The 26,701-nt window shown below is 45.7% G+C and overlaps 1 protein-coding gene across 34 annotated transcripts in view; it reads left to right on the top strand.

Moving 5' to 3' along the window:
- The window catches only part of LOC118511858 (CUGBP Elav-like family member 4), a 345,265-nt gene that overhangs the window by 277,853 nt on the left and 40,711 nt on the right, over window positions 1–26,701 (top strand). For all 34 annotated transcript variants that reach the window (XM_036055408.1, XM_036055406.1, XM_036055422.1 and 31 more), the window contains one exon: window positions 15,740–15,819. In XM_036055408.1, coding sequence (XP_035911301.1) covers window positions 15,740–15,819 — 80 coding nt within the window. The remainder of the gene's footprint in view (window positions 1–15,739; window positions 15,820–26,701) is intronic.

Here is a 26,701-nt window from a genome sequence, read left to right as displayed (position 1 = left end):
TTAAGCCATGTTGGTGAGCGGGTACGACTCGAAAAAATAATCTACCAACAGCCATAAATCATACGCAATGCTTGACTACATCACCAGGAGAATCCACTCGCGTACCAGTACGGTTTACCGCCGTCGCATACTGAATAGAAGGCTCCATTGCACATAATTTCACACGTGCCGGCTGCTGTTACTGGCTGAATATGTTGTTTAGCTGTATCGTGTTGGCCACCACCAGCAGCAGCAGCAGTAGATCACTCGAAGAAGCGGCGGTTTAGTGGGAGCTAGCAGCAATACACTTGCGACGAACGGAAAAGATCAACCAGAAACTCTTCCCTCGGCGACAGTACAAGTCACATACACTGGTGCTGTATGCTTTACAGCACATACCAAAGCGACCATAGGACGCAACAGTCGGGCTGGTGCGGACCGTGCTTTTGGATGTGGGAACACACATGCACGTACCGTAATTCGTTATTCGCATGTCTGATCCTGAATAGCTCGGGCCGTGTTGTCCGAATTCCTGGATGGCTCCATGCTCCCTCCAACCAGCTAATGGTTGCCAGGACAATCTTTTTTCCATTTTCCCTTTCAAAATCGTTGCAGAAATCCCTATCGCCTCGTTCCAGGTGGTCGTTTTTTTTGTTGTCTGTGTGTGTGTATGTGGTCTCAGTTTCTCCTCATTCGGTTCCTTGCACCATCACAATTGTTCCACAGGATGCGCCACACACTTGCACAAAAGGATGATACCGAATTGGACCTTCTTCTATTCGTCCGATGTTTTATCCGCGTGAAACATTTGTCAAGCTCACATTCCTGCGAGCCTGCCCTGTTGGCCACAACTGGAGGCCACGGTGACAGAAAAAAAGCCAACCCCTCCAGTTCCACTTTTGCGCCAGCACAGAACAAATCAACAGTGAATAAACCAAAACAGACACACACCCACAAAAAATGCCACACATTCTTCAACCTGCCCTTAACGTTACTAGCTGCTGCTGCTGCTGCTGCTGGGCCTCTAGGTACGGTACGGAAAAGCCCACGAGTTAAGTCGACTGCTGGACGGAAAATAAATTGGATATGACATAAAAATTATTCTTTTATGTTCGTTTCCGGGAGAGGCCCATCGTGAAACGGAGGGTGCAAAATATTGAAGCTAAAATGAAAGTTGGTGTTTGGCAAAAAGAAAGGAAGTACAGCCACATTGGTTATGTTCTGAAACGTTGTCTTTCTCTCGATGTCCTATTGGACGATGGGTTTAGTCGCTTATCATGAACAAAGAAAAATTGAGTTTGAAATTAAAGCCTTAGAGCGCTTCCTGGTAGATAGGAACAAAGTGATCTAAATCACACGAACTTTGATTCTTTAAACTAATAACCAAGTTTTATCAGAGTTCGTGAAAATTGGACAAGTTTTACTGCATTTTTCGCTACTACACATCAGTTGTAGCTTATATGCCTATAAAGATAATTTTTACGCCAATCTTGATGTTGTCTTAAAATTGTTTTAAAACTCTTTTACTGTATCGTTTCACGCTTTGAAACAACACTCAACTTTACACTCGTACAGTCATCAACCTGCTTAATGCGTTAAAGCGAGTCAAGGAACGACGCATCCCGACACGTCGGCGAAGGATTGCCACGTCCTTTCCATCAATCACGGCTCTCACTAACCTTCGCTCCGGTGGATGAAATCTCTTTCCCTTGAGGCATTCCCCTTACAAACACATACACATATCCTTATAAACTCGCTCTTATATTAAAAGTCAACAAAAACATCGTTCGTCCTTACGAGCAAACCTCCGTACCTTCGGGTGGTAATCCTGCAGTCACGAAAGAAAACGGAACCAAATGGTGGCTTTAATTTCATCTCGTTTGTCTTTTCGCACTGGGACGGGGGGGTTTCTGCTCTGCCACCATCAAATCGCCCCGAGGGCGTTCGTCGGAGCAAATGTGACTACCTACCTTGACACGTGCTGATCCAAGAACCTTGCACCTATAGTCCGCCGCGCTAAGCTGGCGGCAGCCCTGTGTACGCACATGCGTTCGCGTGTGTTGCTGGTGTTTCGCTGGGAAAAGGTTAAAGGTTTCCGGCTTTTATCTTAAACCGAGTTTATGACTTTCGGTTTATAGTGAATGGTTGTCATTTGTCGTTCCGGCATTCGGAGGGGAGAGCAGCACTCTGTTTTGGCTCAGAACTTTTTCTGTGCTTGTCTCACCTTGGTACAACGTGATGAGGGCCATCCCAGAAGCGACAACCGGGACGAGATGGATCGGACGCATGTTTTACTCACGCAACAAACAAGCGGACTTATTCGGGGGTTAAAAACCCGCCCGACTGGCCGGGGGTAAATTTGTTCAGGGAATTTATTTCGATTCCAGCTGAAGTGGCCCACGGGCTCTTGAGTGGCGAAAACAAAACCTCGGCACCGGAGTCCGGTCCACGTATGTTTGTGACAATTTCGAGTGACATCACTTCGGTACGCGTACGAGCAGGACAGCAACGGCAGGTACGGCCGACATCACTAAACGGGTTTCTTCGCTTGGTTTGGAGGCAATTTTCAACGCAACGTCGGTTGAAGGTTGATTGCCTCCGGTCGGTTGCCGGAGTTGTTGAGCCCACAGGAACCGTTCCTCGTTCCAGCATATTCTGAGCTAGTGGTTGTGTGTGTGTGTGTGTGCGTGTGTTTTTGGGGAAAATGATGGCCGAAAAAAGGGTGAACCCTCGATTTAGGTAATCGAGTTATAGCGCTATAAACCATTCACCGTGGCTACGTGCTGCATTTAGAATCTCGACATTTTGATGAGCTGAGGGAAATCTGGTTTTCTCTCGTGCTTGTGTCGGTTTTTTTTATATATCCAACCCCTCTCGCATTGTGTTCTCCGTCTTGCCGGGCCGTACCATCATTACCATACACGAGACCACTGGGGCCAGCTCGTTTCCACGTCCGAGAGGCAATCAAAAAAGGGGTTGTTGGGTGGATTTTTCTCCCTATCACTGTCCGTGAGGACCTCGCAGTTACGGCTCCGCTCGCCAAGCCATGACACTAAGCGTTTTGATGTGTGACGGAAATTTATCATACTCAGGTATACAGGCCCGTAATGCGTGGCTGTCACATCTATCTGCAAGGATTGAGCCTCACGTCAACCGTGCTTTGCGGCCTGTGGAATGGGAAAAATTGTCTTGGGCTTTCCGTTACCCATTGCTATTACCGGCCTGTACCGACTATGACATTTGCTGGACGGTGGAACATGACGAAATAAAAAGCGATCAAAAATTGCTTGAAGCCTGTCGTGCAGAAAACATAATTTAAATTATCCTAAAGGATAAATTCCTGGCCATGGACCATCACCAAGATGATTCACTATTGCGCCCTGCTGAAAAACCTCATTTATGATTCTCCGCACGGCTTACCCAGGGTTTAAGGGATCGGTTTAAGGGAAGTAAAAACTTCAACTTTATCTACGATTACGAACAAAACAACAAGCCTGAAGCAAATGGGGATCCAACAGAACGAGAGAAAAAAAATCCTCGGAAACGAGCCCAAAAGTAGTAGTCCCGTTTTAATTCCAGCCGCATTATTCCAAACAGCTTTTCAACCCTCCAATTCCCACCGGAAGCATTCATTGATGAATTGATCATGTTATTTTCCTTTCCCAACACTGCATGCGGTTACCGTTGAAGGTCAACAGAGGGGAAAGAACGAGAACGAGAAAAAAAAGTAACAAACCCACAACACCAGACCATCCTTATCAGTGTCTTCTTACGGTGCCAGTCAGATCGAATTCCCAAGAGGTGTTGGCGGGCGCATCTGCTTGAATCGGCCTTCTGCACAAGAGATTTTATTTGCACTGAAATGAAAGGAATGACAGCCGATGGGGATGCTCACGAATCAACGCTCCGTGTGCTCCCACGCTCGATGCCGTGGGCCTTTGTGGGACGCTGCCATACATATCGGCCTGGTAACGCGGTCTATCCATCCGTCCGGCCGTTTGTTTCTGGGCTTCCTTATCTGCCGAGCCCATAAGTAACCTTATGGAGTAGTAGCCGAGCTCGCAAAGTGCCTTTAGGTAGCAAACAACCCAGGGAAAAAAGTTGAAGTCGAAGAAAAAGCCTCACCGCACCTCCCTCACCACCGCCCCTCAACAGCATACCCTTTTCAGAAGCGTCGAATTGCAGATGAAGACAAGTAATATCCTTCCTGCCATGTTGTTGTACGCCTTCGGGCGATTGAAAGGATTTTTGTTATCCGTATCGTTCGGCACCCGGCAACCCGGCGATGGGGTACCCCTTTTTCGTCACGTCGCGTGCCCGCCTACCGAAGCACCGAAAAACCAGCAAGGATCCCGTCCAAACCCCGTGCAGGGATAGCCTCCCGCACACGCACACACACACACACACACAGGCTTATCGCGCTCGATCCAGCGCAGCAGTCGTTTTCTGTTTCCATTCGATTGCACACCATTACGTTAAGGTCTCTAATGTAATTTAGCTAACCGGATTCAGCGGCAGCATAACGAACCTCTGAAGCGGGAAGGTAGGAAAAATGCAGAACCGGTAGGTAGGCCTAGCAAACAAACAAAACGGAAGAAAGTTTGATAAAAAAGAAAACATTGACAAACACTGGGAGGTAAAAGAAAAAGGGCCAAATCAAAGCTGTTGATAAGATTGAAGCCTCGAAACCCGGGCTTCAGGTTGTGTTGAAGCATTGATGGTTTTGCGATAAGCATCTTGATGGGCATGGTTTATGGGCGTGGTACGGAAGAAATTGCGGAAAAATTATACCTCCACAATGAATTATAGAGGTTAAGCAATAGAGTTGTAAAGCTAAAATATTACTTGAAAAACAAAGAGAGCTAAAAATGAAAGACAGTGTGTGCGAAGAAAAAATAGAGAGATTTGCAAGATTTTTTTATTTGATGAGCCTGAGTTCTAGCAATCTACGCAACACTCAACCAACGTGTTGTGATCTATTGCTTTTATGTATAGATAATACATGACTGATTTGAGGTAGTTATTCTTTAAACCGAACAGAAACAGTTATCCAAGATCACTTAGTAAAATAAATCCTGAGTGAAGAAGGCGAAAACTGTAAGGTAGTTTCTGTGGACTGTCATAACTTTGCCGAAGTTTACCAAATATTATTATTTCTGGAGAAAAATGAAGTCAAACAATAAAGGTCAGTCTCTGGAGAATTGTTATAGAACAGCTTTGGACGACTTTTCAAATGCGTCTATGCCTGATGAGGAAAACTGACAAGTATTCACAGTTATTGTTATGACACTAAGATCCAGGAAATCTATTTCATATCTTTGGCTAGGGCTTCAAAGCTTCAAGAACTGTGGAGACATCTTCATGTCCGAGGTAAAACAACTCAGAATAATCAGTTACTTGTGAAAATATCTGTACTGTGGTGGCAGCAGTGATAAATAACATTTTAGCAAAATAACTTTGGAAGACTGTATCCGAACAACAAGCAGTCGTCAAGCCGCAAAAAAAAGAGCTTTAATATGTTTTCACAGTTTTTAACGAAAAATCACTGGAAGCCGGTCGCAATTATTTGTATGGGATAACTCAATAGAAGACATTCGATTTTTTTTCACCTAGGCCGATTTATAAATTGATTCCTCGTCGGTATCTTGAGTGGACATCACATCTCGCCAGTCTGCGATTGTGTTTCTTCATATATCAAGGTACGGTACTAAACTTCTATACCATTCGCTTGGCTCCACACAAAAACATACCTCAGGTAGGCATCATCCCCAACCTCCTGCAGATTCTGTATAGAAAAATAGGACAATCTGCCAATATCCCGAGCTGCGTCCAAGGAGGTGTGTCAAGGTGGCTCCTACTCCACATATGACCATAGAAGATGATCTATATCATGATAACCGAGCTCGCAGCTACATGCTTTGCAGTCACCATGTCCTATATGTCCTTCGGATACTCGCTGGATGTTTATGAGTATTCACGCAAAATAGATTCTACAGTGTTATCTGTAGTAGATATATTTCCATTGCTTTATGCCACATGCATTATTGTTTGAATGGGTAACTGACACAAACTCAACTTTCATGCTACTGCCCCAAAATGGTAATTAACAAAGATCTCGTCGAGGTCCAATAATGCCACCATAGGAATGTGGCGTCTAGCGCAATAAGCTCTTATTCCGACCGTCGTGCAACAGGAAACCAACGCCGGAAATAACCTACGCCCAGTTGGAATGTTTCAAATCGCAACATGCCCCACGTGTTATGGCTTCGCTTTGCCAGCGCAACCGGTGCGGTGTCGATGGTATGCATTCCGTGGTCACCGAGACTGACCACCATCACCACCAGCAAACCATCGCACCGCGTACACCTGCGGCATCGGTAACGAGTGATCATAAACGAAATTCCGTTTGAAAAATGCAAACAATTCGTCCCAATAATGGTGGCACGATTTCCGTTTTGGAAATTAAGCGGCTTACACACTGGGTCTTTGCCCTGGTCGGTTGCCCGGTTTCGGTCATTTGCAATTCGCATCCAACAGAAACCCAACGCTACTCTGCGGGATCTCAAATACCTGCCCAGGACGCGGTACGCACGCACCGGCCAGGCCATGCGCTTCAATGTTCGTTTACGACTAGTCCACGAAATGGTCGGTGCGTGTCAGACCCGGTGGTTGGTTGGCACAATTTTATAAGTGTTGCTGCATTGTTTACGAGCTACGTGCCATTCCGGTACGCATCCGCGGATTTGAGTGCACGCATCCTAATGGAAAGTGACTCATTTCCTCCCGGGTGCGGTTATTTTTCTCGTTTCGTTTGGTTTGTTGTTGTATGTGTGTTTGTGTGGGGGGGAGAGGGCTTCATTTCTTGTTGCGCTAAACCTGGGCAGCTTATGTTGAAAGTGGCACGTACCGAAATATTCTCACAACCCAACGCGCCGGATTGCTGTGCATGGTGTAAGCGACTGCTGATATTACTTCGTTTGCAATTATTAGTCCATAAATTGTGTGTGCTAGCTTTGTGGAGAATGGAAGGAGTTGTGCTGGGCTCAGCGAGTTCAGGGTTCACCTTTCGGCAGACCTTTCGTGTTTCACCCTGGATTCACCTTGACCAGCTGGTAACTACTCCTGTCCTACCTACCTAGACATCAGAGTTCATATCTGGTCGTATCGCACCGTATAATGCTTAGTAGAGACTACTGTTTCTCTTCATCCTACGCACTCCTGATAGTTTTTTTTATTTCAGTTTTTTGCTCTCTCCCATTGAACATGAGCATAATTCCTCTGGAAAGCAGTTCCATTCTATCGCCAGTCACGAACCAATTCCGGGAAGAGCGAAAATAATCCCGAATTCCCCCGTTTTTCACAACCACAATCGGGCTGGCGCACAGTCACCCAGGCAACGCTTGACCACTTTTCGTGGAGAAAACCGTTGCGGTCAGGTAGGTGCGCGGTAGGCATCCAGGCGCTATTCAAACTGCAATCCGGCATCCTTCTCCTGCTGCACCACGACGTATCTCGACCAACATTCATAATTGCTCTGCGAACATGTTTTCCCGGCTCGGCTCTCATCGAAGAGCGATGATTCTACTAGCCCACTCCAGGTTTGCCTATAGCACCCGACATGTGTGTGTGTGTGTGTATTGTGGCCTTCATCGCCATCATCGCGTCGCGCCTTACCTTGGTGGTCCAGGACACCCATTGCACATTGGTTTGGTGTGCTGGTCGCGGTCCCAAACCACCGCCCAGCGAGCGGTTTTACGAACTCATACATATTTTTCGTTCGATTTTCTGTTCTGCTTCGGTTGGGTTCATAATTGGATTTTAAAACACTCTCCTTTCGGGGGGTTTCGCCTTTGTTGAGTGGGTTTTAGTCACCGGCCAGTCCTTTCCCTCGCTACGCGGTACTGGTCTTTTTTCACACCGAGATAAAAACGGGACCGGGACACATTATTGGTCAGCTGCGGATGGGCGAATAATTTCGGGCACACTGTACGTATTTCGGATCGCTGCTGCAGGGAACTAACGATGGCTTGATTCCGGTTCAAAATCCCACAGCAAAACCGAAGGTAGAAAAGAAGAGATGCGAATGTTGTAAAAACCTTTTTTTTCCTACCTTTTTCATTCGTTCGTTGGTAAAACATTTTATGCATCTAGCCAGGTTGAAATTGAAGGGGCTGGAGATCGCTCCAACCTTCTCACACGGTTCCGGTTCCTGCAGGCCAAATTAAAGGACCATTTTTTAATGTGCTCTATGGTTTTTGAAAGTGTTCACTCCGTTTACGCCCAGCGGATTGGGTACGATGGGAAAGGTTCTGCACTGATGCCGTTCATTTTTCACTCTCGCGACCGGTCGGTTCTTGACGAATGGATTTTGCAATATTTTCCCACCCGCTTTTGCTGTATACGTTGTGTCACCGTCAGGGTGAGGCTGGCGCAGGTGTGTGAGAGATCAGAGGAAAGAGGTTTGTACGATGAAAATCTAGATTGCGAGACAGCGATGATGGGTAATAGCATGTCCCGAAACGTGTAATTACGCTGGGGACAAACGTTTTCCCCGAGGAATTGCTTTGCCGCAAACTTTTCCCCGAAACTGTATGATTGTTTCACTGTGTTGTTTGAATGATTGAGTAGTACACGTGTTCTTTGTGGATTGTTTATGAATGGTTGATAAAAGATGAAAACTGTTTATTAACTGTTTTGCTGATGAGGACATTAAATGATTTACAAGTTGAAAGATTACTTAACTTTTGAAACCAAATTTTAAATATATATTTTCAATGTTATTAATTGGACATCAAAAGGGTCTAGAGTAAACTTAAAAAAAATGGGCTTACAAAATTATATCCTCAAAGCGTTATAATCGCTTTGTGGATATGGTTTGCCGAACTGTTTGTATGGTCATGATAGCTTACTAGATATATGGCAATCATGTAGTTAGATAATCTTTATGTCTACCTTGCTCGCATTGCCCAAAACGACGGCCTGAATATGACCTTACGGGCTTGCTCGTCCGGTACGTTTCTCATGACGTTTCCAAGCCACCGAAGCTAGGCGAGCTATATTACCACATAACGATAATCGTTGCACAGTAGCAACTTAAACCTTCTTTGGTTTGCTCAGCTTCCACTCCAGAATCTTGATCTCATTTTACCATAAATAATAATGGCAGAAGTCTACAATACTAATATGCACTTCATCCTACTATCTCTTCTTGGCCTAAGGACCGCTAAGGTTAAGCCTGGCTTACTAGACTACTGATCCTGAGTAATTGAAAAGTCATTCCTCACTACGAGGAGACAGTCCGGAAGCAATTCTAACCTTGGTTCTGCCGTGTGATGATCGGCACCGATGTCATTTTTAACACCGGTCGCTCCTAACTCCTTTTGCAACAAGTTGGAAAATTCGACCAAACCACATTTTCAAAATTATATTGCTATTGTAAAGAATGCTTTAAAAGTATGATTTTTAACCCAAAATTTACCAAAAATCTCGTCTTCAACAACAATACTTGTGACCAAAACCCAAATGTTTGACTTCATACATAGAATGTATGTGGGAGCTAGGAAACCAATCGCAATTTTCAGACGAACGCTTCCACTTTGAAATTATAATTGAATGTATCTGTTCAATCCATCGTTCGACGAAGCAAAGGACACATGCACTTCGTCACTTTCGCGTATGATACAACGCTGCACGCTGGCTGGCCCGTTCCCGTGACAGCGACACTGCTGAAAGACAAATACGTTTTGGCAACAGCTAGGCGACAAGAAAAAAATAACCCTCCAATCACTGCATGCATCCTCCACCCCAACAAAACATTGCCCGAGGGTGTCACACAACCAACGCTCACCATATCTCGGGTGACAAACATTCCGAATCCGGATTTCAAACGGTTTCGAATACGAAAACACGGGAAAACCCACTCACACACCCACAAACACTGTTGACCCCAGCCCGGATGCATCCATTCTCGATTTAGCGACGAAGCGTCTCTTCTCTGGGCGGGCATGATAGGTGCATCGACACAAACATGTATGGATGCAATTTTTACAGCAACCTATAATAACAACGTCACACAGACTTGCTGCAAATAGCATTCCGCTCGTGCGAAGCTGGCAATCACAGTTGACAGATTTGTTATTTCCAATTTTTCCGTTTCCTATTTCGATTCCCGCGTCTTGCTTCTCGCATACCCTCACACCCCACCTCCCTCCCCCCCCACACACACACACACCTTGTCCATCGCAATGATCTAAGCAGCAACGACGACATGAAATGAGAACGTGAAAGCGACAGGTCCTCGCCCTAACGCTCTAATGGGGATGGAAGCTTTGCTTGGGAAAATTCGACTGCGTTCGCCGAGTCGAGTGGAAATCGTTCGCCGACGACATCGTTATGATCGCGACGGTAGCACTGCTGCTGCTCCGTGAGAATCTGTCCTTTCTTGCCATCGCCAATACGCTACCGGTACGAACCGGCGCTTCTTTAGCCGAAAATAATGTTTGTGCATTTTTCTTTGCCACGTATGTGTCCCGTTCGACTGGAGCGTCTCGTCGGAGGCCCTTCGACCCATCCGTCCGGGACTCTAACCGGGAAAAGAGTAGAATGTTGCAATATTGACGAACTTTTCACCTTCGGGGCAGACGAAAAGGGAGGACGAAACCGAGGCAGCCAGGCACCCGTAACGAGAGTGTTGCCGTCGGTATCGAAATAAACCCACTAAGTGATGATCTTGGCTGTTTTCGAGCAGCGGTTTGGTGCCCAGGTTCGAGTGCACGCTTTCATGCCTCCGTGCTCGGTGGTCTGTTCTTCAACCGGGAAAAGTCGTTTCGATGTTGAGATGAGTTTTCACTCCAGCCTTGCCATCGAAGTGGATATGAAATGACAAAATTCACATTCTCACACGAAGCAGTCCGCGTGCTTCCCGAGCACCCTCACACACACCCAACACCTTCCATCTCGTTCCAATTTGACAAAGCGAAAAATATCGACGGAAGTGGAAAACATCGCACTCGACTGCACGGAAGTGCAAACTGGGACTGGAGGGAAACGCGGACGAGGGGCGGAAAACGATTGGGACAGGCAACAAATATTGCCGCAGTTATTGAACGGAAACAAGCAATTTGTGAAACGCGATGAGCTGTGAATGTGAAGCTGCGCCGAGAGAGACTCTGAAATTTGTTTTGCGGATGATAAGATTTCCTCACTTAGTTTGGTTTTTGTTTATGTCCTTTTTTTTTTGGGCCGTCCTTTTTCCCGGCAGCCAGCAGCTGAGGATATTTTGCACTCTGCTGCAAAAACATGTTCGCGCACACCATTTCGAAAGGGCTGCTAGGTACGGATGCGGTGCAAGGAAAACTATCTCGCCATTGCCTCACCACGCTACCGACGACTCCGGGCTTCATGACTCTGGCCAGCCGGGTGATCATCGCGACTGGGTATGCAGTCGATGGAATCGAATTGATTGGAAAGATTGCTGTGCTGCCGGTTCGCCACAGGCACAGGGTTTCAACATCATTCAATTGAATTTTAATCTAACAAACGAAGTGCGATCGAATTTGGGCAAGCAATCGGAATGAATACTCGAGCAACAACAGCACAAAAAAAACTGGAGGAAGAAAAAATCGACACTCACTCACTCTCACTGCCGATGCTGATGAAAGTGTGATTTGGAAAGCAAAAAGCACTACCCAGACGAGCAGACAGCAGCAGCACCAGACGATGTGGCATTATTTGATTGAAATCGATTTTGCATTGCATCGTTCGGTGGAAAACTAATGTTTTAATGACGGCGAACGATTAGTGTCGGGAGTATTAGCTGTGTGCGATGTGCGGGGGCTTTTAAAGTACTGAATATTGGCTTTTGAAGAGTGATTAAAGATAGCCGTTTTAGTGTTTGATCGGAGCTAATACGGTCGTCTAGATGTGAGTGGACGAATATGGACGTTATAGGATTTTGAAAGAAACGCCATTTGATGATGTTGTTTTGATTCTAATAGATCAATATCTGGGGCGATCAGAAGGTCAAGGCGAAAACGATGCCTTCACATGGCAGAACCGGTGTTCAAATCCCATCCTTACCATTGACTCGTGATAAGGGCGGAATATCATACTGGTGGTGTCAACAAGTCTAGTAAGCCATTGTATGACCACCATGACCTTCAAATCTAATTTGATGAATTTTAAACATGATGTTATGAGAAAATAAGAAGATGATTTTGCTAAAGTCCAAAATCAAAAAAAAAAATCCAAAGGCGTAAGAAGGTACTACAGTTTTAAGAAGCAAATGCTTCGTGTTAGCATCATTTCCTGTTCTCAATCTCCATGCTCTAAACAGGACACACACAAAAAAATCCTGAAGGAACAACTCCCTTAAGCAACACCCCGGGAAGCTTGGTTCGTGCCGTGCTGCAACCAGAGCACCAGTCAACCAGTGCCTGCCTGGCAGTGAATTCAAATTTAGCTTCGTGATAAATAAGATAATTAATTTTATTCATTCCCTTTACGTGCCTCGAGTGGCTTCTTCGACGTGTATCGCGCTGGTGTCGGTACAGCACGGCGCAAGACGAAAATTCCTGCACAAGCGTGTCTCCTGATAAAACCAACGAAAGCTGGTAAAGTTTCGTGTCCTGAATACCATTTGACCAAGATGGCAGAAGCACTACACTTACTCACTCAACGACCACAACAAAAAAGGCGTTTCACGGCGCTTGTGGCGCTCCGCCAAAGAGTGGGATGGTGAGCGAACGAACGGACCTCTTCTCTCGTTCCCTAAAGTCTTTTGCCGTCGTTGAGCAAGCAGATGGCAACAAAATTTGAAATGCCTCTCAGCCCCGTGAAAGGGTCTCTGCTGCGCTCCGTTCATTACTTCAATTTGCTCCAACACTTGGGCCGATCGATTGTGCTAGCGGCATCGGTGGCAGAAGTGTGATCACATCCTTTTGAGCCATCACCGTCCATCACCGTCCACAACCGTCGTTTGTGGTGTGCGCGATGGGGAAGAACTTGAGAAACAGAGAAACCAATTTACTGTCAATCAACCATAAAGGAAGTGAAACGAACGAATTATTCAGGAGATATTCACAATCCTTTTCTTTTCTCGGCCGGTTCCATTTTGACCCAAGCAGTGCTTCCGCAAGCTTCGAGTGGGCCAACTTTGGTACGGGAGGGAAGGTGTCCGGGTTACAGAAAATGACGCAACTAGTAACCCGGACAGTGGGCTGTCAGTCAGCAGTGAAAAAGGTGATTGAAATGTAGGCTCAGCAGGAAGGGTACTGGGCCTGCTAATGAATCAACCAGTTGTCATCTGTTCAATTGCGTTTCGTTACGCGGTGACAAGGGACTGACGGAGATGTAGCTACTTTTTTGTTCGTTGTTGGCACCGGATTTTTTTCTTCCGAGTAAGGTATGTGTTTGAGTGGTTCTCAACAAAGTTATCATTTTTTCCGCGAAAACGCCTAAGTAAAATTGCCTTGAAGAGGGTCCCAAAACGATGCTGCCATCAGCGTGATTTACTGTGAGAAAATTGTACTCGGTACTTCTCACCTGAGCGTTCCACGTTTCTTTGGAAAAAGACGGGCCACAATACAAATGAACAAATCGAACTGCCAGCAACATTTGTCCTCAGTTTTCTTTTGGCAGTTTTTTTTTGTATCATCAAACCAAGCATTGATTTGACTTCGGAGCCTTCGTCAGTCGGTAAAAAAATCTACTTAAACTTGCTCGTTCGCACGAACTTCACAGGGTGTGTAGCAACCGTCTTTGGAAAGCTAATTTCAAGTCCCATGCCTAAACTTTCGCGCAAATCACTTCTGCGTTGAAAGAGGTACAACCTATACGTCACCGTTTTGATTGGCAAACCGAACGTCGGAAATGTGCAAGGCCGTGCGCAAAATCCGTCCAACCTACCGGCTTGTTAAATGTGTGCTTAGTTTGTGTACGTAGCTCAGTGTGTGTGCTTCGTGTAGAAAGCATAACCTCACTCTGTCCTACTTTCGCCACACGGTTTTATGCCTTCGAGGCTGGGCTGGGCTGGGCGGCTTTTTTCCGCCCAGAGCAAAGTTCAAATCGAACCACCTACGGAATGGGATGGGTAAAAGGTTTTAATGGTTTTTTCTCTCGCTCTCTCGCTCTCTATCTCTCTCTCTCGCTCGCTTATAAAGCACACAACAACAACAACAACAACAACAACAGTATGTGCGACGTTTGACAAGGGTCAATTATTTGGCAGTGGGAAAAATTGCACACGTGTGCTCGGGCAGGTGTCGAAAAATCATTGTTGTACAGCAGGATTTTACAGCAACGCCAGTTTTTCATGCGTAATTGATTTCTCTCGCATGGATACACGGGTCACAAATGAATGCCAAAAACACGATACAACTCATGGCAGAAAGGAAAAACATTTCTACAGACAATTTTTTCTCGAAACGAACTCACGCACGGAACGAGATGTGTCTAGTAATAAACAATAAGTTCCCGCTGGGAAACATTTCAAAGCGGGAAACGAAATGCCAAAGAATCTACTTTACAACAAAGCTGATACCTTAGTTTTTTGTTTTGACTTATTTGGACGCACCACGAACCTGTGTAGGATGCGGGAAGTTTTTCAATAATAATACTTTTATGGTCCAATCTATCGTCGGACCGGGACCCCGGGGCACTTGAATCGTTACTACAATCCGTCCAGGAAGGTCAACCAGTTCGAGGCCAGTTTGGTAATCCTTTACTCATAGTGGAACCGGCGTTATCTATCACCGTCCTAGCACATCGCATCGTCCGTTCAATCGCCAAAGTTCGCCTTGTGGCCGAATCTTCCTTTGTTGTGTGGGCCATCGGCCTTCGGCATGACTCTTCTCGCATCACGTGGAACCGTGCGATGTTTGTTGTTTTTGTCGTTGGTTTTATTTTTTCAGCACAGTTTATTTATGCTCCTTCCATGTGTGAGCAGAGACTGTCAAAAGCCATCTGTACCGCCGTACGGGACACCCTTGATTCACTCGGCTCGACCAACAAAAACATGCCCCTGCCCGAGTCGCTCGGTCCGGCCCGTGTTACTTTATTCGATTTGCTCGCACCAGAAAGAATTTGGAAGTGTCCTGTCCTGCGAAGCGAACATCATCGATCAGCATCGAGGCCATACCGACCAGGGATGGGTGGGCCGGCTCGTGAATTTTATTTGCCGCAATAAATATCGTCCAGCGTAAAGATCGCTTCGGCACCATGCCTGTGAGTCCAGGACAGGCGGACAGAGATGGGTGATAGAGGAGCTATGAAAATCTCCCGACTAAAATGAATCGACAGAAACGACACCCTGGCTGCATGGGACAGGACGCCTCGCCATCCCATACCGGATAGCCGTTGTCCATTTGATATAATTGTTTATCGATTTCTGATGCGCATCACCAGACCCACCCGCACCACAAGTCCGGCGGATTATCCTTGACCGACGCCGACGCTCAATCCTCGTATCGACGTGTGGAACCATTCGCTCGGCGATAGTTCATTCGGCTGGTGACAATGTCCGATGTACGGCTCTGTTTTGTTTCGTTTTGTACGATGGTTTGACCTGCTCAACCTGCAGGAGTTTGTTAGTTTTACTACATTGACTTTGATGATAGCTTAAAGGAGGTGCCTCGATGTGCCCTCCAATATGGGGGGCCCTCCACAATATCGAAGCGTCCGTACACCATATCGTTTCTTTTAATCGCCGATCCGACACTCATGTTTCATGGTGATATTTATTCCTATCCTCGTTTTGTTCCAGGTTGCGCTTTTGTTAAATTTACCTCGCATCAAGAAGCTCAAGCTGCTATAACATCACTTCACGGTAGTCAAACTATGCCGGTAAGTACGATGCCTTATAACTTTATTCACCATTTGTCACGAGCAGCTGGCCTCGTGCCTCGTCCTGACACATCCCCCGTGTTTGGCCTGCGGGTTAAACATCATCGAAGTGGAGCTAAACAAAAATTGCACCCTGGCTCTCATATCACCTTCTTCAAACCACTCCGAACCTACACCTGTGACAGAGTTGAAGTTGGGAGTGTTGCGACCCTCGCTCTCTCTCCCTCACACACACACACACACAGGGGAAAGTGATTGCGTGTCACTTAATTTAATTTGCCAAAGAGTATCCACCGCGTTTTCCCTACCCGAGCGAGTAGTATCGTTCAGTCGATCGACGAAGCGACAAACTATAAACATGGACCGCCGCTAGGAAAAAAAGCAGGTTTACCTATTTTTATTTGTTAGCTTTTGTTCGCGTGTGTTTGTTTTATATTGGTGCAACATGAATTTTTACTCAATAACCCCAAACTCGGGAAAAGGCCCTTTTTTGCCTCTAGCATGCGATTGGGGTTGAATATTTTTTTCGTAATCCACCATTCGGTCCTGCAAAATGTGGAGGTGGGAGGGCGTACTCTATTTTCATGAATAATTAAACGAAATTAACTCCTCTCCTGGTATAGCGTGAAGTTTATGAAAATGTCAAACATTGTTGTTAATTTGTTACTTGTCGCGCGTCCGACACGGTCGAGAACCCTTTCGGTAGCGCTGGCTAAGTTGGGGGACTTTTTTGTAGACCGTTTACAACAGTTTGTACAGCGGTATGTTTTACATTTATTATTACTGGTTTGAACAGTCTTCGATTGGCAGCAAAACGCTGAAGTTTATGCGGCGACCAAGTCTTTAGCAGATGTTGCAACTCCATTTTGAAAATGTATAAGACTCCTTTACTGCAAGGCTCATTAGAGGGTTTAATTTTAGAGACTCCTTTTGAGGTGGAACGCTTGAAGTTTATTTGTGTAAGAGAACTGGTGAACTGAAGCAAACGAAAGTACACAAGAATTCTATTCATTTCCAACTTAGAAATAAACAATTCTTTATTTAATTTCAACGTAATCAAACTAATGCAGTTTGCGCAACAAACTGTTTGCCCTGTTCCCACTCAAATATACAACGATGTGTTTGTTTAATTCTTGTCCGCTTGCGGCAGGTGACAAAACCAAACCAAATAGACAAACGGATTCTCTTTACATACATACAGCTACCACAAAGGAAAGTAAACTCATATTCCTCCCACAAGAAATTCAGCTTCACACGCTCGCAACATAAAGCACCAGGTGTGCCTGATGGTTGTCTCAATAATCGAGCTGATGTTTTGTTTTTTTCGGCTGCTTCTCCATACTTTAGTGCTGGAAGGATTGTTTCATTCCTCGGTCTTGTCACTGGTGTCCTTTTTTCTGGTTGCATCATCATCGCCCAAACTCTGGCGCACCATTTGCCCCGCTCGCTCGCAGTTCATCCTCGGGCAAGTAAGGACATTAGGTGCGTTCTTGCTTTGTCCTTTTTCCCTGTTTGGCTTGCTGAGGGTTTGCTTCCATTGAAACCGAAAAGCTGTGGGGAAGTAGTTCCTTTATTTTGCGTTTCGTCTTCGAATCCAGCACCAAGGATTCTTCCGAGCGCTCGCGTGCTGTTTTATTGTCCTGGTGAAACAAACCCCAAACACGGACACCGGTCCCGGGATGTCGTTTGCAGGATCATCCGACTCCGGTTCCGAGGATATTGTTTTCTCCGCAGCTCCACCGTCGCTCTGCCACTTCGAGCTTCGATTGAATGTGAGCGCTAGTCAACAAAGCATACTTGCCGGCTGGCAAACACTATCCTCGATGCGATGCGACCGACCCCATGCTGAGAGCCCTCGCTATAACCGAGGAAGGAAGAGAGCGAGGGAGAGAGCGAAAGAGAACAAAAAACCCATGATGCACATGTAGCACTCAATTTACTTTTATTATTCTTTTGTTTATTCGCTTTTATTCATTTTATTCCATATTCCGCCCGAAATTTCCCGATTCGGATTCCTCACCGACCGAACGGCTCATGCCATACGCCAGGGACGGGCCAAATGGAAACCGAAACCGTTGAAGATTCCGAGCCAGATTCAGGTCCACCGCCTGTTCATCCTGGCCATTACCACACCTTCTCCTGCCTGGCCCGGCCCCCGTTGAGCGCCACGCAAACGACAGCAATTGTTCATCCATCGTCCAATGAGCATCTCGTTTCGAGATTCGTTCCTTTATTGGATTCCTTTTTATCGAGCTGCTGACGGTGCTTTTGCCCAAACCAACCCGAACAGGCAAAAACACGACAACTGCCATCAGCGGGAGTATCCAGCGTGCGGCACTCAATGTATGCGTCGCTTCTTCAGCGGTTCCTTGCCATCTTCTAGCAACCACCAACACAGCCACACATATGCGTCCCTTCACATTCTCCGGGCGTTTGGCATTTCCTTGCTGGATCGCTGTTTTTATTTGCACACTGTTTGCTCTATCCCACACCACCGGCCGGCCCAGAGGTGTGAGGTGTGTGTGTGTATGTGGCAAGGAATTGTTTTTCCGATTTTTTTCCACTCCGTTAGCCGATGTGAAGCTTCTTCGGATCCCTTGCAATTGGACGCAAACGAGTCTACCAGGAGGACACCCTCCGCTTCTGCTGCTGCTTCTACTGCTCCAATATGGAAACCGATGTAGGGAAGCAAAAAAAAAAGGAATAAACAAGAACAACACACCGAAAAAGTGCTGGATGCTTTCCAGCAAACTCCACGTATGTCACAGTTGGCAACGGTGCAAAGGTGCTAGTTACGAGCTGAAAATACGGATATCCTACCTATTTTTTGTGGCGCTCATCCTACCCCGCCTGTGCATACACACAGCAGGGACAAAAACGAATCCAAGAGCTATTTTTATGGTGCTACTTGTGTCAGCGGGCATAAGGCGCAACGTTGGACGGATCGGGGAAAAAACGGGAACAGCTTTGGTGCCCACATTTCCGCCGGGGGAATCGTATTGGGACACCGTTGTTGACATCATTGGTTTTCGGCACCATCATATACAACCAATTAGGTGGCGAGAACGACCATCGAAAGGAGTATGTTTTTGTGCATGATTTGGTTTGCGTTTTTTCTTTTTCGGCGATGTATTGGTCAATATGTTTCCAATTTATCGCTTTCGGACAAGCAGGAAATCTAATAACGTGGCAACTGTATTGCTAGCAATTATTTTCTGCTCATCTAATACATTTGAGTGCAAGGACTCAAGTTTATACTATATTGTACAATGTTATGTGTTGGATTCTGCTCTTTTTCCTTTACGTTTTGTACTTACTTCAAAAACATAACCATTTCAAAGCTGGACCAAGGAGAAAGATAACTGGCCAATAAAAGCTGCCTATCTTCAATTATCTTCAGAGAAGCAGAAGGATGGGTAACGTGCGAATAAAATATGTATTTATTGTTATTAGCACCATTACCGATGTATCCGTTCTGGTTTGCTTTCGTCCCAATCAATCGTTCTTAAAGTAGCCAAACCTACCGAAGCGGATTAAAGCCGTTCAGGGGATCTTAGATAAAGAAGCTTTAATGCTATCTCAATCCTTTTATCCTATTCTTAGAACTTGGTGGAGACGCCTGGTCGTTGATGCTCCCCAGCCTATTCTAACCTCAGTGGAGACGTCTGGTGTTTGACGCACTTTCCTAAAGTTAGAGGAGACGTCTGGTGTTTGACGCTGTTCTAACAACAAAAGCTGTTACGTTGTTTCGTTCCCACACTCACACACGGAAACACTGAATTAGTGTACCGCTGACGACAAACCAATTCACACCAGCAGCCGCCAACTACAGCTGGTTGAACGTGTGCGACCTGTTTGTGAAATGTGGTGTCAAGTTGAAACTTGAAATTCCACACATTTTCGATGTACCAACCCGCACCGATGCGAACGCTCAGCTCAGCTCAGTAAGTGTTTGTGCGCAACAGTTCGGGCAAGTGTTTAGCGTACGATGCACTCCGTGTCACATCCGGTAGTTCTGTTTGCCGTTTGTACGTGCCCGTACCGCAACCGTCCTTCCCGGTCCACTAGGCGTAGGCTCCGTCACCGTTCAGCAGCGCCACATTTATACAACACTCGGGTAGGAATTGCACACTGTCACCTAGAATAATGGCCCATACCGTTGGGGAAATGTCAGCGTTTCCACAAAATTCTGCCACTCAGCGCGAGCGCGTACGAGTGGCAGAACGCACACCGGTACGTGCGTGTCAACTATTTTGGGTAAAATGTTGTGTGCTTGGCAAAACGTGGCACAACCGCGTGTCCTTCCCCATACACACAGGCCGGTCGCGTAATGTCAGCCAGTTGTGTGCTTTGTAAACGCATTCCACATGCGCATCCGTCCGTGTGCCGTTTGTGCGACCAAACTCCACTTCAGCTGGAACGCTGCTGGACGCGTTTAAATGCGCTTGGAAAGCGCGGGAGAAAAACGGTTCTGCTCTGGTGTCGATGTGCACGGGGTGGTGGAACAATATTTATTTAGTCACTGCACGGTCATTTCCGATTGTCCGGCAGCAGTAACTGGACTTGCTAAATCCTGCAACACAACGCTGTTCGCATGGATATGCGAGCATGCTTTGTATCCCGGTGTTCGAGATCGGGGCTTAGACTGCAAGGATTAAACGTCAACTACGGACCGGTAGACTGTTTTGCTTGCTGCATGTGAACCCTTTTGTGTTTCTATCCTAGGCTTTTGGCCATTGGACATGCACAGAGGTGACATTTTAATTGAATGGCGCTTTCGTACAGGTGTGTGTTGGTTTTTTTGGCAAAAAATAGCATTCCCTAGAATCGTTTAGCTAACCTTCCGTTTTGTGTGCTTGATTGACAAAATAATTTCGCTCCTAAATATCGTATCTTCATTCGAGAATTGAACGCTTATGCAACATATTCGATATGTTATGCAATACTTTAATAAAACAGTAATACTACTATGAACTGTTGAATTTAAGTAAAATTACCAATATTGTTAAATAACATCATGTTTAAACTCTGGGAATAATATATCAGCACACTTTAACTGTTCCTTCTGGAACTTCCACAACATAATCAAAAATTTGAACGAACACAAAGATCTTCCCGCTAACGGTGGTAATCCTCTTTGTTCTCCATTGAACTGCTCAATACAGTACTTTACCTCCTGATGTCGAAGATAGAATGCTCTCCTTCTATTCATCGTGAATCTTTCAATCGCTACCCAACCAATGGCCGAGGATAATCCTTCGTAACGCTCTGCAACAGGCAACAGGCTGCGATGGTCGAAAATCAGCTCAGGCTCGTCTCTTTCTCTCTCTCTTTTTCCATTCAATACGAGACCATCTTCATGAGCATCAATCTTAACTGAAGCGCTTCTCTTCAATCTGTATGACTCATACTATCCATATTCCCATGCTCCGTGGCAGAAGCTTGCTATTTAATATGCGCCTATATATTTTATGAATAGGTCCATCCATACATCCGCCAGCAAAACGTTAACAAAATGAGGAAGAGTGATTGCATATTCGAACACGAGCTCTAAATCCCGGGGCTGATCGGAGGCTGCCGGGTTGGGATGAAAACTCACAATGAAACCCGTTCAATCTCGAAGATACCGGAACGGGTAACCTCACCAGACTCTCTTCTAACCCCGGGCCTCGGGTGCAGGAAACGATCATCGACAATGATGCCGATGACGATAATGATGGTGTGGCTTCATTCGGTTCGACTTTTTTGTACCGATAGCGAACTGGGGAAAAAGTTGTTGAATGTTGGGCCTTTATTCAGACGGGGCAGATTATGGGCCCACTTCATCATGAGCGATGGAAGCGATGGAAGAATGGCCGGATTTGCAGAATTGTGGAAAGGATTTTTTTTTTTCAGTGTTGCGCCGTGAACAGAGTCTCGTCCGATCATATGCTGTTATTGGCAAGCTGCCTGTGCCTGAAAGTATTGTAGGTACCGAAGCTATACAGCGAAGTATTCAAATTTGCCGTCGCTTTTGTTATCTTGGGGTAATGGATTTGCGAAAGCTTCAATTACCGAAGGGAGCAGTCAGAAGCTGGCATGTATGAGAGTATGATTGTACAAAGGGTTGGGATCTAGCGACGTTTATTTAAATAGTCACATTCACTCAAAGGTACTTTATTTTTGTTTCATTAGGTAACTAGCTTTCTGTTTTAATTTCTTTACCTTAAGATGGTATGCCAACGATGCATACGAGAGTTTATTTGAAGCCTAAGGTTTATGACAATATGTTGATCACAAGAGTTACAATTTAAGGAAATTTAAGCTCTTCTGCAGAAAACCGATACAATTTTACTTCATGGCATTTTACCATAGCTTGATCTTTCTGTTATTACTATTCAATTCTGTACCATTCCGGTGGTTGACTCACCATTCGATTTTCTTCCCTTAATCCATCATATACTAGCAACAACTAGTGCCTGCCCTAGTGTACCCTTCGCAGCACTCATTCAAAAACCAATCAACAATTTTAGTGTTTCCCTCCGTGGGTACGCACCACAAACACAAACATAAAACACACACATCTCTCGCACTCGCTCTCCGTCCAATCTCTGATGCGTGTTGCTCGGTCGGCAAAAAGGCGCGCAAGAAATTTGCCATAAAACTGCGTGCGATATCGGGCGCAGGATGTGAGGATCTCCCGACGTTCATCCTGGAGCCTGGGACCCATCAATGGACGGATTTTGATTTGAAGCAACAACATTTTATGCGCCAATGTTTTATTGCGCAACATATCGATACAATTTACTCTTTATCGCGCTCGCCTTTTCCTTTATTAATATATCCCATGCCATAATTTTTGATGGTTTTATTGACAAGAAATCCGACCGAAACGTTCTCCAGACGCACAGCAACAACCGGTAGGGCAGGGCGAAGGAACAGTGGGCCACACAAATGGACAGGAAAGTATTACACTCGGTTGACAACCATTTTTGGGGCGAAATTCCATTTACGTTTCCTCGTTGTTGTTTTCTTTCTTCCTGCTTAAGAACACTTCGATGGCATTTTTTGTTACCCATTGAACTACGTTATCGGAACCACAGGAACCGGGTGAAGCATACTTTTATACTCAAAACGGATAGATTCTGATCCAATCGAAAGTTGTGGCGCTGGGGTAAAATGGACCAAAATCGAAAGAAGTGTGTAGTTTTCGGTGAACGGCTGGATAAGCTTGATTTGAGTAGAGTGAGCCTTTTGCTTGCTTTCACCGAGCACTTCTAGATGGACCAATAAATTTTATTGCCAGCACGAACTCATCACACGGCTTTACGAAGGGGAACAACATGTATTGATACCGTGCTTACGATTTTATACATTGTAGACCCACGCCATTCCATCAAACAACTGATGGCAGCCATTCACTAAAATACATCCCAGCCGGGAGCGAACGTTACCAACCACCAAAAATCTATCATCGTTGCACTTTCTGATCGGCTTTCAGAACCTTTCGGGATCAAAACAAGCGTTAGAACTGGTAGGCAACACACACGAACAAAACCCAGTGAAATCGTAAAATCGAAACGAAATTGAAAACAAACAACTCTTCCCGCAGATTCGGTTTTGCCAGCCCAAAAGTTCTCAAGAGCTAAAGTCTGCGCGTTGATAGATGGATCATTGCTCGACAGCGTCAGGTCTGCATTTAGGGAATCAAATATTGTTCATACCCGTGTTTGACTTGCTGGGCATCAAGCAGCATCTCTTGCCAACCAAAAAAATCTTTCACTCAAATATTTATGTCCCCGCCTTCAGGGGGAACCCCTTCACATCGTGGTGGTTGTATGGTTGTGGTATTCGGCGATTCCTTTAATAGTTCAATATTTAATGTTTGCCTTACAGTATTTGAGCTCGTTCCTTACGCTTCATCGTGAAAACGTTCGATCGGTTTCTGACTAGAGGTCTTGCAATGTAATCCCCAACCAGCCGTATTCGGTTCGCGGTGCCAGTGAAATGGTTCCTTATGGTCGTGGAAATATGTATTTTTCGCACCCTGCCTAATGTAAGCTGGTGGCTTTTTTATCCCATAGAAATGCAAAAACTCTCACACTCACACACACACACACATATTCTTTTCCAGCTCCGGGCTTCTTCACGAACGATATTTATGGCTTGGGAATGACGCTCGACGGCAAGCTTTCATCGAAGAGGAAACACGATTACGACCGTGGAACAATCATTTGCCTTGATGTGTGTATGTGTGTGTGGCCGTGGGTTTGGAAAGAATTCCCACCTCTTATCCCCCTAATAGTCGCTCGCTGCTTTGAAATGGCGGTCGCGGACTAAAATCTCGCCCGATCGCTGCCTCATATTGCCATTTAGCACCACCACAATATGGAGATTGCGCTTCGAAACGTTGGCTACCCGGAGGCCACCAGGATAAAACCGGCACCCGTGGAACCAACATTAAATTAAATGTTAATGGCACCGTTATGATAATGGTGATAATTTCGATGAAAGGAACCGTAAATGTGAATATCCGGAAGGTTCTCATGTTTTTTTTTATTTATATCTTCTTGGGTTGCAGTTTGCCACCTATAAGCGCTAGAAACCTTGTAGAAATAGATGGAATAAAAACGAGCTTCAGAATAAGGGTCTCGTTCATGTGAATATGGGACACTTGAACTTTTTATGGCAAAAACTGTTACATCTTTCAACACAAGAATTCTTACTTGAGGTTTTCTTTTGACGATTAAAGTTGTGATATCTTCGAAAGAGTAAGAGTATATTTTGTGCAATAAGACGCGTATGATGTGAACATTGCCTCAAACATTTTTACGATGTTCAAATATCGAGGGTTAAATGTCTACAATAGTTCATGCTCCGTTTATCAAGAGTCCACATCGATGCCACGTTTTGCAGCTAAAGGGTTTTTATGATACCATTACTGTTCGTGCTTCACACCTTAATCCTTTAATAAGACAAACGTTCCCACTGATTGCTACCGGCCCGAGAATTATTTCGCCCGAATCCATCACTCACGGGCTGTTGGTTACGAACCACGTTAGAAATCGTTCGGAAAAAAGGCGTAGGTATTAAACACCTCCCGCAAGGATACAGCGAGGTCTAATGAATTTGGCACCACTTTGTCTGTTCGGCACCTCAACAGCAACGGAACATTCCAACACGGTTGGGTTAAACATTGCTTCCCGTGGGACACACCTCAGCCCGGTTTCGGACCATGGATCCACTTTCATTCGATTGTTGTTCCAGTGGGCCGTTTCGAGGGAATGCTTGTTTGCGGTACTCTCTGTCCAGAGGACCAGCAACATTAGCGAGCACCTCTAATCCACCGGACGTGTCTGCCCGGACGCAGCTGGAGATTATGCTATCAAAAAGGAATCCTCTCTCTCTCTCTCTCTCTCTGCCTGGCTGGTAGGTTCCCGACACCACACGGAACGGATCGGGTTTCGGGCGTGTGCAAAATGTGTCCGGGTCATCAGCCTCGCCCGGTGCATTCCGTTCCATCACGCCACGGAACTCCGGACTCGGGCACGCAGAACGGTATTTAAATATTAATATTATTTTAGGATTTATTCAATTTTACCAAAACAAACAAACGGCCACTCTGTGAGCCGGTTCGCTGTGCAGACGAGCCGTGTAACAGCAACACGGGGACCACCAGTTCGATGAATACAGCCGTGGACGAGTTCACCGAGGACGGTTTGCACCGATGAGCAAATCAACTACCAAGTGAACGACGGCGACCAGTGCGAGCGGACAAAGATGCAGCGCGTGCAAAAGGTGGCTGGCACTGTTAATGTTTCCCATCCAACCAGCTGGCTCTTTTCGGAGCGCGAAGCGGGTGGGCTTTGTGGGTTGTAAGGACGCAGGAGATGGAAATGTAAAATTTTTCAACCATCCTTTTCCACGCGTTCTGGCGAAGCGCGTTTCGTTCACCCACCACTAATGGAACCTCGAGCGTTTTGGGAAGCGAAATATGCAGATTATGTTTGTTGAATCATTAAAGCAAAAGGCGCGGCCAGCGCGCACCGAAGCACCGTGTTACAATGCTCCGGCACGGTTCACCCGATGCAGGTGGTGTCCTTTCGGGCGGAAAGCAAACAAACGCCCGACCCGAAAAACAAAGCCGACCGACCGTTGTTCGAACCGCTTCGGTCCGCCGTTTTGCCTGGTGCCATCTACTTCTGCGCACTAATGGTGAATAGATCACCGGAGATGGATGGATGAATCAGGCAAAACGTCGGTCAGCAAGATGGGACAATCGACACACTAACTAACCTAAAGAAGAAGTAAAATGCAAATAAACGAGGAACACTGAAGGCAAAAAAAAAGCTTCGATTATTTTAATGATGATGATGATGATGATGATTGGGGACCATGATAAAGAACATTTTGGAAGGAGTTTTTACAAGGTGTTTTAACCCTGTAGATGGTGGGACGTCGTAAAAACTGTAGAACATCATCGTTTCTTCGATAGCTTAAAGAGAACCTGACATATATTTCACGATAGAAATTGTGGTCCTTTTAAGATTTCTTTTCTAAAAGGAATTCTAGTTGCGAAATGTATACACCCTTCAATCACCTAAACTCACAGCACAACATCGAGCACTTCATTTAACATGAACTCATCGAAGGAACAACCTCTAATGAACGTTAATGCATTGTTTTACGACGCCTGTTCCGATCGAACAAGGTGGCCATTCTTTTTTGACGAATTAATATCCCTCCGGAGCTGGAGTTACTTCAAAAGCTACCCACCGGAGAGAGTTGTCAAAGATACTTTAAGACAGCAGACCCCGGTGCCCCTGTGCGGGTGGAAAGCCACCGAGAACACGCGCAGTCTACTTGGCAACTGTTTCTGCAACAACAACAACAACATAAAGGA

This window comes from Anopheles stephensi, chromosome 3, assembly GCF_013141755.1.
Source record: "Anopheles stephensi strain Indian chromosome 3, UCI_ANSTEP_V1.0, whole genome shotgun sequence".
Taxonomy (NCBI): Eukaryota; Metazoa; Arthropoda; class Insecta; order Diptera; family Culicidae; genus Anopheles; species Anopheles stephensi.
The sequence above is the reverse complement of the archived record's forward strand: the minus strand, read 5'-3'. Positions and strand labels throughout refer to the sequence as shown.